At 45.0% G+C, this 15312-nt stretch overlaps 1 protein-coding gene across 2 annotated transcripts in view; it reads right to left on the minus strand.

Annotated features, from left to right (window-relative positions):
- LOC120940020 overlaps positions 1 to 2096 on the minus strand; it is a 34894-nt gene extending 32798 nt beyond the window's left edge. The window contains exons 1-2 of one of the 2 annotated variants that reach the window (XM_040352544.1): positions 1836 to 2096; positions 727 to 1285 (exon numbers count right to left, since the gene is read on the minus strand). In XM_040352544.1, coding sequence (XP_040208478.1) covers positions 727 to 1285; positions 1836 to 1880 — 604 coding nt within the window. In that variant the 5' untranslated portion in view covers positions 1881 to 2096. Of the gene's footprint in view, positions 1 to 726; positions 1286 to 1614; positions 1738 to 1835 lie in introns of those variants that run through there. The other variant, XM_040352545.1, reaches the window with a different exon arrangement.
- Between the last annotated feature and the right edge of the window lie 13216 nt (positions 2097 to 15312).

Raw genomic sequence — 15312 nt, forward strand, 5'->3', positions numbered from 1 at the left:
TGCTGACAAAGACATGCACCGATGTTGTACACAATTAGTCAAAGTACAGTTTTTCTTTCAATACTATTTCCACACAGCTCTTCTATTCATGCCATTGGAGGTCATTGCTTTCAGGCTTTAATATATGACACTTATGCCACGTACACACGAGAATGGTCTGATGGACCTTTTTCATCGGTCAAAACCGATCATGTGTGGGTGCCATCGGTTAGTTAACCATCGGTTAAAAAAAAGGCAACTTGTTTTAAAATTAACCGATGGATTCCTAACCGATAGGACAAAACCGATTGTTAGTAGGCACGACCATCAGTTAAAAATCCACGCATGCTCAGAATCAAGTCGACGCATGCTTGGAAGCATTAAACGTTGTTTTTTTCAGCACGTCGTTGTGTTTTACATCACCGCGTTCTGACACAATCGGTTCTTTAACCGATGGTGTGTAGGCGCGACGAACCATCAGTCAGCTTCATCGATTAACCGATGAAAACGGTCCATCGGTCCGTTCTCATCAGATGGACTGATCGTGTGTACGTGGCATGAGGTAACAGTCCACAGCAGATTTCGCAGAAAATGTTAATTCACAATAAAGAATCTAAAGTTGTGTTAATTTTATGATCCTTTAAATTTGTAAACGAATTAAGCTTTTTAACTTATTTGTAAGGTACAATTTCTATTTCTGATTTTATTCCTGAAATGATGTATTTGGTCAGTACATTGGGCACTTACCTGGCTTGATATCACAGGTGAGCTGAACTCCTAGTGGAGCTCCTCCCAGTTCTGCATTGGCGTATTGGAATTCCGGTACTTCACCAATGAAGTGTGCCGCTCTGTCTGACAAACGCACAATACCCTGCTGCCCTTCTGCAGGTGGGCACCCCTCCCCGGTGCACAAAACTCTGCCTCGAGACTTCATGCGGATCCGCAGGGGCAATTTGCATTCAATTCCTTTGCAGTCCTTGGTGGCATTGTTGTTTGGGTGTGGAGCTCCTCCCCAAGTGTCTGTGGTACCTGAAACTTCAGCTCTTGAGGATGCGGAGGGCTGCTGGCTAGCTCTCCCAGGTTGTAAAAAGCCATCACTGCTAGCTGTGTGTTGGGATGAACGAGAAGCTCTGTTGGCTTTGGCCGGGCATCTGGTGCCAACACATGGTTTTTGTTGGTCACTGTCTGTAGAGCCGCTGGTACAGGACGGACCCCCTGTGCATCTCTCCGCAGGGACTTCATAACAAACAAGAAGGAAGAACAGACAACTCAGTCTTGCAGAGGACTGACAACTCACCATTGTTACCTGCAAATCAAAAAATAAAAATTAAGAACCTTAAACTGTTACCCAACATAATTATTCTGGAATCGAATGCATTATGACATGCAACTTCGCGAAACAGCTGTGCTGAGATCTTTGGAGAATACAGCTGCGAGCAAGTTCACATCTCTGAGTACTCTGTGACACATAAAATGCATTCTTCCTTGCAAACAAAATAGAACCTCTTTAATGTCTCTACATAAAAGCTTTTGGAGCATGTGTTTTCAATTGTGTCTGTTTTAGTGTTCTTGGATTCAAGTATTTTCGTTAAGCTAGAATAGATTTGTAAAGAGATCTTTTTATGGCAGGAATACCTTGGGAAGGCTTGCAGGGTCTAGTCTTCTATGCTGCTACCTCCAATTAATGACTTATCATCTGTGCAGAGTGCTCGCTCTATCCAAGCCAGTGTGACCTCTACAGAGCTACAGGCTGGAGAATGTTATGTGCAACATTCCTCAGATTTCATTAGCTTCAAATTTCTTAGAGACCACCCATTAACCCTCCCCTCACAAGCCTAAATTGTTCTGCAACTTACCTTAAATGAAAGTCTCCTTCTGCAGTTCCCTCTACGATTCTTCATTTATATACTGTACAAACAGCCATGCTGGTTTGTGAATTCCATGTCAGCTTTTCAGTCGTTCATTAAGAGTGTCCTGGGTTCCCCCATGCTGTCACTTTGATAGAGGAGAGAAGAATAAGGTTAAGTGTTAGTGACTCCCTCAAATGTAAATCCAAGTTTTAGCCTAATTATGGTAGCCAGGGGCAGGAATGCTTTTCATTGTGTAGTCAATCTTCTCTTTCAGACAGAAGTTGGTAAAACCTTTTTTTTTTTTTCTTCATTACTCTCCAAGGTTCAGCTATACTCAAGATGTTTAAAAGCTATTGGGTTTCAAGACCACTTCCTGCATTTTTGTGGGGATAGATAATTTACTTACAAAAACAAAAACAGAAGCCAAGAATAGGTATATCTCCAACTCTCTCCGTTGACTTCCATATAAATGAAAACATAAGTAGGAATATTTCAACATGTCTATTCGAGGAGAATTTCATCTTTGTTTTGAATGGGGACAGAACAAAGGATCCTGAAGTGTTTCCATGCCAAGTGCTAAATAAAAAAAATTTGGAAAAGGAATTCTCCAGACCTTGTTTAATTTACCATATATCAAATAAAGTCCATGGCTCGCTGGGGGGTTCTACAAACACGTTGTGTAAGACAACACAACAGAGAAGGACTGTTGCCTTTTCTGTTTGAGTTTGGAGGATGAGCCAAGGCTCATCATTGTCTAAGGCGGTGGTTCTCAACCCTTCTAGTGCTGTGACACCTTGATAAAATTTCTCAAGTTGTGGGGACCCCTAAGGCCGCGTACACACTATCGGTCCAAACCAATGAAAACGGACCGAAGTTCAGTTTCATCGGTCCAAACGTCCGTGTGTACGCCCCATCGGTGTGTACACCAATGGGGCGTAAGATTATTTATACGTTTGATATATTACTTATCTGTGTCAGCTACCGTCCCACAACAGCACAGAGAAAAAATTTTTTTGTTTATGTCTGATGCTCGTTGACCAGCCAAAAGAAAAAAATGCAGACTGCTGACACACAAATTGTCCCGTCGTGTCACTTCTGCCAAAAGACAAGTCCTGCAGATGAAAAATTATATAAACAGAAGGTCAGGGTTTTCCGACTGACGTCATTGACCATATATGGACATGACCATATTTTGTACGCTATAATACAAGTGGTTTCAGTCCAAACCATATGCTTATCTTTAGGCCTCATACACACGACTGTTTTCCTCTGCAAAATCCATCAAGAAAAATGCTGGCAGAGCATTTTTGCCGAGAATGTGTATGTTTTTCGTCGAGAAAACTGTTGTGGATCTCGACGAGAAAAAAAGTTCTCGTTTTTCTCGTTGGAAGTCTCAATTTCCTTGTCGTGTTTCTCGACGGGCTGGTTTACGACGAGAAACACGTTTGTGTGTATGCTTAGAAACCCGCGCAAGCTCAGAATAAAGTATGAGACAGGAGTGCACCTTCGGTAAAAGTAGCGTTCGTAATGGAGATAGCACATTCGTCACGCTGTAACAGACTGAAAAGAACTTCCCCTTTATAGTGCCGTTGTACGTGTTGTCCGTCACCGCGTTTGAGAACGACGATATTTTGTCTGGACAGTGTGTATGCAAAGAAAGCTTGACAAGATTCTCGACAAGCCTGTCAAGAAACTCGTTGGGGAAAACAACGTTTCTTTTACGACGAGATTGTACGAGGCCTTAGAGTGCAATTATGATCAAATACATTTTTGTCATATTCAAACTGCTTACTTTCCTTTGATTCTGATTTTATATCATATAAAACATTTAAAAAAAAACAGCACAGCTGGAGTAGTTTGCTTTTACATTATTTTTGCCTCTCTGAAAATTTAGATGAATCCATTTGAACAAAACAAACAGGGAAAAGGAGAAAGGGGATCTGACTCATTTACGTGTGTGTGTAAATTTCATCCTAAGCTATTGAGCTCTCATAACTAAAGGCTTTTTTAGCACAGCAAATACGAAAAGCTTGTAAGATTAGAAAAGGAGTCAAAGGGCTTGTTTACATAACCAGATTGGGTCACAAGCAGACAGTTTGCCCCCAAGACCGCTCATCTGTCCCTGAGGCTGGGTTCACACTGGTACGACACAACAGCCGTACAACTTTCATCCTACTTTGCTCTGCGACATCAGTCCTACATCGGTCCTTCATTGGTCCAACATCCATCTGACTTCATGAAAAGAATACTACTTTGATCTGACTTTGTGACAGTCTTTGACCAATCAAAACAATCCCAGAGTGAGATAAATTCCTTTTACTGCTGTTGTAATCACATGTCAAAAGTCGGATGGTTAGGGCAAGGATCCTACTTTATTCCGACTTCAGTGATATTCAATGGGCTGAAGTAGGATCAAAGTCGGACCAAAGTAGTACAGGGAGCATTTTCAAAGTCGGACCGACTTGTGTCGGACCAGTTAAAGCGGGGGTTCCGTGGTAATACGTTTTTTTTTTTATATGCATCTGCCGATATTCACATAGTGAATGGGGTACTCACGTGTCCTTATTTCATTAGGCCCCCGCAATGTCTTTCTGCCACAAAAGTGACTTTATTAAAATAATTGCTGGAGGATTCCATCTTGCTTGTGGGCACTCTGAAGCTCACAAGCATTTCCTTCCGGGATACGGTGAATTCTGATGTCCCAGCATTCACCGCTCTATCCCGCGCATGTGCAGTGTTGACAGCGAGTGGCGCCGTCAACACTACACAGTTGATTATAGTACAACGCGTCTCCTGGGAGTCTCGACACATCACTCCCAGGAGACATCACGCTCAGCCGGGAAAATGGAACGGCATGCCCACTTCTGCGGGGAAAGGAACACGGAAGCCACACTACAGAATCAAGAATGCTACAGAATCAAGGTTAAGAATGACATAAAAAAAAACTATGGATTCTACATACACGGTGGCTGGTGGTATGAGTAAGACGAAGTTGATATTTAGGGTGAACCTCCGCCTTAAGACGGCTCTCATAGGGAAACATTCATTTTCACACGTCATGCGACATGAGCTCCCAATGTCGGAGCATTTGTCGGACCAGTGTGAACCCAGCCTAAATGCATATAACTGCTCAGATGTGGACTACATGTGAACAGACACAGCACCTGTTGGCTGAAATTGCTTTGCACAGGCTGCTGACTGTGGCTAATCGTAAACACCTGAGCATACCAATGGCAGGGAAACATTGATTCTTGATGGTGTACGGCCCAGATTAGCAATGTGAATAAGCCCTAAAGCTTTACCTGCTGGCTGAAATAAGAATTAATATTTCATATATACTCGGCTAAAAAATAATTTTTTTAATGCTAACCATAAAAAACGAAGAAAGGTTATTTTTTATACAAAAGCTCCATTCATTCCTTTAGAGGTTGCCCTTTGTAACTGACATAAGAGCTTTAAAGATGTAAACATGTTTATATAGCTCAGACTAATTCTATAAATCCGCCATGCTCCACTGCAAGAAAACACTGTGGTTTCCACTTCACTGCATCTCTTCTATAAGCTCTTTCCAATGAATTTCATATAGAGATATTCAGAGTCAGACAGGCTCCTTAAAATCTTAGTGCTGCACTCCATGGCGGTTCTTAAGTGATTCAATACTAATCAGACAGAGATTGCAGCGTTGTTGTAGCATCATGGCAGATACATATAGAACCTATACCTCATTATGGCTGATGGACACTTTACATATTTGTTACATCTTTTACAAATGACAGATGCTAAAGAAAAACTACAGTACACTCATAAACAGGATTTACACCCAGAGGTTTTTTTTTCCATTTAACCTGCTGCTTAAATGAAAAAAAAAACACACAGATCGCCACATCCACACAAGCAACATGGATGCAGTGATCTCCCTTGCTGTGCTATTGTGGTCTGGCAGCGGGACTCTCCCCTTTCCTCCTTGTCAAAATACACAGATCAGCGCTGCAGCAGCCATTGTCTGCAGTAGCTGATCAAACACTGGTTTTCCAGCAGGACTGTTAGGCCTTGTACACACGAGAGGATTTATCCACGGAAACGGTCACCCTGGACCGTTTCCGCAGATAAATCCTCTGGCGGATTTTGATCTGATGGTTGTACTAAACATCAGATCAAAATCCGCGCGGAATTCCCTCCGCGGTGACGTGTCGCGCCGTCGCCGCGTTGATGACGCGGCGACGTGCGCAACGCTGTAATATAAGGACTTCCACGCATGCGTCGCATCATTACGACGCATGCGAGGGAGGGAATCGGACGGATTGATCCGGTGAGTCTGTACAGACCACCGGATCAATCCGCTGGACTGGATTCCAGCGGATAGATTTCTTAGCATGCTAAGAAATTTTTATCCGCTGGAAATCCATCGGCCCGAAAAATATCCGCGGATAAATATCCGCTGGGTCGTACACACCAGCGGATCTATCTGCTGAAACCGATCCGCGGATAAATTCCAGCGGATAGATCCTCTCGTGTGTACGGGGCCTTAGACAGAAGCAGGTTTAACGATCAGCCTCTGTTGAACAGCGGGGGAACAGATAAGGAGGGAGGGACAATGAACAGCAGGATCAACCAGGCTTTTTGCAATCTACAGAAAACAAATGTTCATGTGGCAATTTGAGTATGAACAGTACTGACCCAGGAAACCATAGAGTAAAAATATTCCTCTTGAATTCGCCACCTATAATGGAGAAGATAGACTGCACCTGCCTACAAGCTGATGCAGAACATTTTCAGCTTCTACCTAGCGAGTGGGCCATTTTCAGGATCTGGGACTTATGGGTCAAATTGAAAAAAGAGGGAACTGCCCTGCTGAATGAGGAACATTTGCTAAGCACACATGCGCTGGGCTTTAGGCTAGACTCACCTGGATGATGTTTCTGAGTGTGATCTTGCTGGTAAAATCATCCACAATAGCGCCTGATTAATTGGTAGTTTTGTGTACATATACAGTTGAATGTAGTACCAATCATTTGCACGAACACTGCATTATCATTAGCAGTGCCGATCCTGACCTCCCTGGGGCCCTAAGCAAAATGACATGGCACATTAAAAAATGAGAAGCGGGGGGCGCTGACGACAGTGACATGTCACATTAAAGAAAGTTGAGAAGCGGGGGTAGAGGGTGTTCTGCTGTCAGAAATGACATCTTACATTAAATTGAGAAGCAGGGGGTGCTGACTTCTTACCTCTTCTCCCATGCAGCCAGCGAGTTGAGAAGCGGGGTGAGGGGGCGAAAATGACTTCTCACCAGGCGGGGCCTCTAGTAATTTGGGGGGCCCTTCGCAGCTTTGCAGGGCCCTAAGCGGCTTGCATAGTGAGCCTATAGGGCGGATCGGCCCTGATCATTAGCAGTACTGATGCTCTGTGCTGCACTTCACTGCTCAGTGCTCACTGCAATTATTTGTAAGGTGATCACGGGCAATGCTTGCTGTAGCAAACGTCATCCATGCACTTCCACCTTTAGCATGAGCTGTAATGACAGACAGGTTGATATATTGTAGCTGAACACTGAACGACAGACTTGATTCATCATAAAAAGCATTCTGTGATTTGGTGAGAGGGCCAGTGGTGAACATCATTATCTCTACCTTGTCCAATCACAGAACGGCCTGTATTCTGTAAAATAAGTACAAGACATTTTATGAATTCGGAAGATTCGGAGCATGCACAGACACGATGTTGGCAGAGAATGTTTGGTAAATTTCCAGATTCAATGCTTTATGAATATGCCCCTTAATCTCCTGCCTAGAGAAATCCCTCTCTCTTTCCTAAACTAGAAAGTAAAGGTTTTGGTTGGAGTTTCACTCTATGGGATGAGGAATAAGGTGTAACACTTTACTTCTGGCTCCAGGAGGCTCCCACTATCTATGCAATCAGTCCCCTAAAACATTCTCTCTAAGGTGCTCCTGGTCGATGTCGCACACTGGTGTCATCAAGTACAAAATCATGTTGAGGGACCACGCACAGGGAGATCACTGGTGTGTCTGGGAGACCACCCAGAGTGAAGGAGATCGCTGGTGTGAGGAGTACGGTAAGTATTATACCTTATTCTGTATCACATAGAGCAGGATTATCAACCTTTTTTTCGGTCATGCTTCACTTTAAAAATATGAAAAATCTCGAGCACCAGTCTAAATTGTAAAAAATAGAAATGTTACTTATCAAACAAAACCCTGAGCTGGAGACAATTCACACCACCACCTTGATGAAATTAACTTCACATCAGAAGCCCCCCTTCACATCAGAAGACCCCCCATCACTTCAGAGGTCCCAATCACATCGGAGGTCACCCTACATGTCAGAATTCACCCGTCGCATCAAGTTCCCCCCATTTATCAGAGGCCTTCCATCACCACTGAGTTCCTCCATTACGGGCTCAGAGGCTCCCATTACATTAGAGTCCTCTATTACCACAGAGTTCCCCAATGAGTCCTCTCATCCCTTTGTGTTCCAGGGAAAACTGGGTCCAGTACTTGTGGTACCTTGACTCAACCCAAATGGCACCCTGGTTGAAGAAATATTGTCCTAGAGTTAACAAGCATTTAACTGTTCCTTTGCGGAGGGGGAACACCTGCAAGGGTAGTCTTTTGTGATTCTTTGAGTTTAGCTTGGATCAAGGTCCTTGGCTTTGAGAATGTTATGCCAATTGAATTAGGCTTATGTTATCTCAATTTAAATGGAAATAGTTATTTGCAGAGTTCCTCTGTCAAAAGACTACTTCTGTAAACCAGCTTGCAATTTATATTCTGCAGACAGCTGAGAGAAATGTCTAATATTTAAACTAAAGGCAAAAACTATATTTTTTTATTTTAATTTTAAAAAGAGAGGCATACCACTGTTTTTCTTCTTTGTTTTTTTTTGTTGCCATATGTGTCCTTATTGGGGAGATTGTGCTTCATTTCCGGTCTCATACCTAAAACAGGAAGTGCACCAGGGTCACCAGAACTAGGGTCCTCATTGAAAGATTCCCCTTCTATTCCTGTTCTGTGACAACCCAAAATGTGTGAATTTCTTTCATTGGTGATACTGGTAAACAAATAGAGAGGGTACATTTCCTTAAAAGGGAAAGAGACAGCAATAAAAGCCTAAAAGGTATTATAATCCCTTTCTTCACTAAAACATCTAAAACGAAAAAAAATTAAGTTTTGCTTTTAGTTATACTTTAACTCCAGGTCACTCATATTTGTTGGAAATGAAAATAATTGAATTGGACATGTCACTGCTACTATTAGGAATGAAGTTAAGCTGGGCATACACTAGTAGATTTTCGAAGGACTGTTCGTACAAACATTCATATGAATGTAGCGCTCACCCCTGGAGGGGCTGCTGGAAATGCATGTCTCCCTTGCCTGTTAAAAGGCTGCCAGCCTTGCAACCAGCTCCAGAAGCCCAATGACAAAATTCAGGCTCAGTCTAGGGGTGTCTTTTGAAGTTTTATTGCAGATCTTGAACATAGGCAGGGTGCATGATACTCAAAAATTCATGCAGGTCTTGGAGGACAGATTCTTCAACAAAGTCCTGTATTACCAGAATTAGGCCCAGCAGTAGAGGCTTCAAAGTAATGCTGGATCTATAGGCAAAAGCTCATACTCACAATATCCAGAGGCAGCTCCCACCCAGCTCCCCTGATTCTCTATTTTTTTTTTTAACAGAGATGTTTTATTGAGACAAAAAAAAACAGGGTTACAGTGTCACATGTATACAAAAGCACAGCACAATACAAATATCAGGGGGAACTTGTAGGACCTATAGCAGAGCCGATTCCCTAGCCACTACCCAATGTCAGGGTGAAAAACAGGATATCTAAACCCCCACTTGTACCATAGGAAGCATACCGGAATCTATATCAATGCCCAACCCCCTCCGAGGATCATACAGGAAAGGGGGAGTAATAGACCAAAGAGCCCAGAGAGGGGGGGGCTGGGGGGAAGGGTGGGGGGGAGAAGGCAATAAGGAGCAGCTTTTATTATACAGGAATAGTTCAGCAACCAAACCAGAAACCACATCTAACCCCTGGCATCAATCCACCCAGACCACACCTTGTCAAATTTCGCCGGGCACTGTCTGCTCTCATACGTGATCCTGTACAGCGGGAGTACTTTATTGATAGACAGGGTCCAGGAATCCACCGTAGGCGGATCTGTCGCCTTCCACTTAAGGAGGATTTCCCTCCTGGCATAGAAGAGGGAGAAAGTAAGAAACAACTTGGAGTACCTGTCCCCCTGAATCTCCTCCAAATGGCTCAGGAGGAGAACCAGGGGCTCCAACGGGATCTGCATCTGAGACACCGCGCCCAAGACCTCGGCCACCCGGCCCCAGTAGGGCTGAATCCTGGGGCAGGACCATACCATGTGCCAAAACGAGCCCTCCTGGACCCTACAGCGCGGGCAGAGGGGGTCCCGCTGGGGGAAAATACGAGCCAACCTTTGAGGGGTATAGTAGGCCCTATGTAGGAATTTAATTTGGATAAACCTGTCTCTAGCTGCTATAAGTGACGGGATGAACACAGAGACACATTCCTCTCACTTTTCGTCATCCAAGTCAGGTATATCAGCCTTCCATTTTTCAAGTGTGCGGGTCGACCCAGAGTCATACGCTACCGTCAGATAAAGATAAAGGGTAGACAGCGGACGCCCCATAGTACGTGAAGTCAAGAGTCGCTCGACCGAGTCTGATTGGAGTGTGAGTCTGTCCGGGAATTGGGCCCCGTATGCGTGTCTAAGCTGCCAGTACCGGAACGTCCACTGCGGCGGAACCGAGTACCGGTTTCTTAGCTCCTGAAAAGCCATGAGAGTGCCGTCGGAAACAATATGTTTAAGGGTTGTTATCCCCTTACCAGCCCACACCGAAGGGTCGGGAAGAGAGTGGAAGTGGGGCAGGAGGGGATTACCCTAGAGAGGCGTATGAGGGGAGACATGGGAGGGTTTTGCGTATATATTTCCCTAGCATCCTTCCAGGCCCTGATGGTAGTTTTCATGGGAACCGTGACCGACGGGGCCGCCCGGCAACCCCGGAATGCTAGGTTGCTCAGAGCGGCGTACGAGCCCAGAACAGCCGCCTCCAACGTAACCGCCGGGTTCTGCTTGGGCTGGGCAAACCACCACCGGACAGTAACCAAAACGGCCGCCCAGTAATACAGCTGAAAGTTTGGAAGCGACAGGCCACCGCCCGAGAGGGGTAGGTACAATGTTTTTTTAACTATCCTAGGGGTCTTACCTGCCCAAACAAAAGCCCCCAGCTGACTCTCCAGCTTCTTGAAAAATTCCCTCGAAAGGTGGACCGGGGTATTCCGAAAAAAGTACAAAAATTTGGGCAGGAGTACCATCTTCAGGAGGTTAATCCTACCCACTGGTGTCTCCCCTGATTCTCTTTAGTGAAGGATTTCCCTCTCCAGCCCAGCTTCCTCAGGTTGTGTCCTTCAGCAAGTCTACTTTAATCCAGCTTCATTCAGGATTTCAGCCATAGCACATGCAGAGGCCTAACAGCAGTAACTCTTGACCCCAGGAGGAAGGAGACCCCCAGGAGGGAGAGCTCTAATCAGACCCTCCCAAACATTTATCTTCTCCCCAGCTACACCTTCAGGGACAGCTTTATGTGGGATTAACTAGGGTCAAATACATTTTCATAATCCAGTGACTGACCCTCCTACACTATTTGTGGGGAAAAAATTCAGAGGCAGATAGAAACAATCAGCCACTAGGTTTAGGGATGAACCTGATCAGACCTAAAAAATAAATTGCAGCTCAGCTGGTTACAGATGGTTACAGCAAAGCCACACACTAAATTTAGCTGGCCCAGGGCAGAGTGTTGTGGAATTTGTTATTAATGTATGTTGTCAAATGTCCCCCAGTGTCAGTTTTGCTCTAATGGGCTCATGTGAGCGCATTCGCACATACAGACATTGGTGGAAAACCATTGGCCATGAAAACCTTCCTGTGGACACAGCAGATATGTTTTTTTTTTTAGGGATGTTTGTTTTTATGCCTCACCAAGAGACTGGCCACTTCTTGGCGACTGCATATATTGACCGAGAGGAAACAGATCTGCGTACATGGGAACAATAGTATAACTACCGTATTTATCGGCGTATAACGCGCACCGGCGTATAACGCGCACCCTAATTTTAGGAGGGAAATTTTAGGAAAAAAACTTTCAACAGCCCCTTTTATATTCCAAAGCCCCCTGCACATTACATACAGATCCCAGCACATTACACATAGATCACATCCCAGCACATTACATATAGATCACATCCCAGCACATTACATATAGATCACATCCCAGCACTTAGATCACATCCCAGCACATTACATATAGATCACATCCCAGCACATTACATATAGATCACATCCCAGCACTTAGATCACATCCCAGCACATTACATATAGCCCCCAATTCTGTGGGAAAAAAAGATTTTTTGTTGTTTTGTACTTACAGTTTTGATGTCTTGCGCGGCGTCCATCTGCGGCCTCGTCGGGTCCGGAGTCCTTCTGCGGCCTCGTCGGGTGTCCTCTTCGGCGGGTCCGGCGTCCGTCTTCGGCGGGTCGGGCGTCCATCTTCGGCGGGTCGGGCGTCCATCTTCGGCGGGTCCGGTGTCCATCTTCGGCGGGTCCGGCGTCCTTCGGCGGCGTCCTCCCGCTCGTTTCCCGCCACGACTTTGAATACTGCGCCCGCATATAGCGAGCGCAGTACACTCGTGAATCTTCGGGCAGGCTCGGGCGCCTCTCGCACTGACGTCCTGTACGCTCAGGACGTCAGTACGAGAGGCGCCGAGACTGGCCGAAGATTCACGAGTGTACTGCGCTCGCTATATGCGGGCGCAGTATTCAAACTCATGGCGGGAAAGCGGGTATCGGCGTATACTGCGCACCCACGATTTTGCCCTGATTTTCAGTGCAAAATAGTGCGCGGTATACGCCGATAAATACGGTATACGAAACTTATGGCCCACTGAGCCATGATAGAGTATGGTTTGCGTCATTGGAAGCAGTGAGTCAGTGTGCACATGGTCATGTTGAGAGACTGAGAGAAAAGAAAAAACAAAAGAGGGAGGGCGCACCGACCTAGTGCATTATCATAAGAGATTTTTATTTTAGTAAAAACAAGTGATTTATACTCACAAACGAGAATTTGAATACAGCTTTGTCAATTAATCAGTTCAGACCAGTCTTCTTGGTCCCTGCCAGCAAGACTTGATGATACCGAGGATTCAATGGTACCCTTTAGCGGCGGAACGGCTAACGTTTCTGGGGCGCACCTCTTTCCTCAGAGCCTGAGAGGTCATGTTCAGAGCCATCTTTGTAGTGTTCAAATTGTGAGACATTCTTTGTTTTACAGTTTGCATGCCGCATGGTTCTGCACATGACCGTTTGCACACGTCACTGCTAGTATTCTATTTGAATATATACATGTCTGTGATTGGTTCTTTTGAAAGAATACAAATGTCTGATTGGCTGATTGTGAAGCCACCACCTTCTTTGGTTACTCATGTTGACAGTATAAATAAAAGCAGCTGCTGATGCTAGAGAGGATTTCTGGTAAGCTCAACGTGATACCAGCATCTGTGTCTGTGCTACTTAGAGACAAAACCAGTGCGCTTTTCCGGCATTATACAAGAGAGCTATATTTGTGCTTAAAATCAAGGAAATTATTTGCTTATAAGAGAAGCTTAATTTTTCCTAGGAACATTACACAAAAATGCCCAATACATTTGATGACTTTACAAGTGTTTTTTGAATGTACATCAAAATGTTATTTTCTTTTAACATTTGATTTTGGAATGAATAGGCTTTCCTGAAGGAAAATCACAGTTAGAAATGTATTTGTTTGTATAAAAAATGACATCCTTTGACTCCAATTTGACTCCACTAATGATTAGAGTATCTTAGGCCTCGTACACACGACTGGATCTATCCGCTGGGATTGATCCACGGATCAGTTCCAGCAGACAAATCCGGTCGTGTGTAGGCCCGAGCGGACATTTTTCGGCGGAGATTTCTCCAGCCGACGGATTTACAGCGGATAAAAATTTCTTAGCATGCTAAGAAATCTATCCGCTGGAATCCAGTCCAGCGGACTAATCCGGTCGTCCGTACAGACTCACCGGATCAGTCCATCCGCTCCCCTCCCTCGCATGCCTTCCAGGCCCTGATGGTAGTTTTCATGGGAACCGTGACCGACGGGGCCGCCCGGCAACCCCGGAATGCTAGGTTGCTCAGAGCGGCGTACGAGCCCAGAACAGCCGCCTCCAACGTAACCGCCGGGTTCTGCTTGGGCTGGGCAAACCACCACCGGACAGTAACCAAAACGGCCGCCCAGTAATACAGCTGAAAGTTTGGAAGCGACAGGCCACCGCCCGAGAGGGGTAGGTACAATGTTTTTTTAACTATCCTAGGGGTCTTACCTGCCCAAACAAAAGCCCCCAGCTGACTCTCCAGCTTCTTGAAAAATTCCCTCGAAAGGTGGACCGGGGTATTCCGAAAAAAGTACAAAAATTTGGGCAGGAGTACCATCTTCAGGAGGTTAATCCTACCCACTGGTGTCTCCCCTGATTCTCTTTAGTGAAGGATTTCCCTCTCCAGCCCAGCTTCCTCAAGTTGTGTCCTTCAGCAAGTCTACTTTAATCCAGCTTCATTCAGGATTTCAGCCATAGCACATGCAGAAGCCTAACAGCAGTAACTCTTGACCCCAGGAGGAAGGAGACCCCCAGGAGGGAGAGCTCTAATCAGACCCTCCCAAACATTTATCTTCTCCCCAGCTACACCTTCAGGGACAGCTTTACGTGGGATTAACTAGGGTCAAATACATTTTCATAATCCAGTGACTGACCCTCCTACACTATTTGTGGGGAAAAAATTCAGAGGCAGATAGAAACAATCAGCCACTAGGTTTAGGGATGAACCTGATCAGACCTAAAAAATAAATTGCAGCTCAGCTGGTTACAGATGGTTACAGCAAAGCCACACACTAAATTTAGCTGGCCCAGGGCAGAGTGTTGTGGAATTTGTTATTAATGTATGTTGTCAAATGTCCCCCAGTGTCAGTTTTGCTCTAATGGGCTCATGTGAGCGCATTCGCACATACAGACATTGGTGGAAAACCATTGGCCATGAAAACCTTCCTGTGGACACAGCAGATATGTTTTTTTTTTTAGGGATGTTTGTTTTTATGCCTCACCAAGAGACTGGCCACTTCTTGGCGACTGCATATATTGACCGAGAGGAAACAGATCTGCGTACATGGGAACAATAGCATAACTACCGTATTTATCGGCGTATAACGCGCACCGGCGTATAACGCGCACCCTAATTTTAGGAGGGAAATTTTAGGAAAAAAACTTTCAACAGCCCCTTTTATATTCCAAAGCCCCCTGCACATTACATACAGATCCCAGCACATTACACATAGATCACATCCCAGCACATTACATATAGATCACATC

Source organism: Rana temporaria, chromosome 5, assembly GCF_905171775.1.
Source record: "Rana temporaria chromosome 5, aRanTem1.1, whole genome shotgun sequence".
Lineage (NCBI taxonomy): Eukaryota > Metazoa > Chordata > Amphibia > Anura > Ranidae > Rana > Rana temporaria.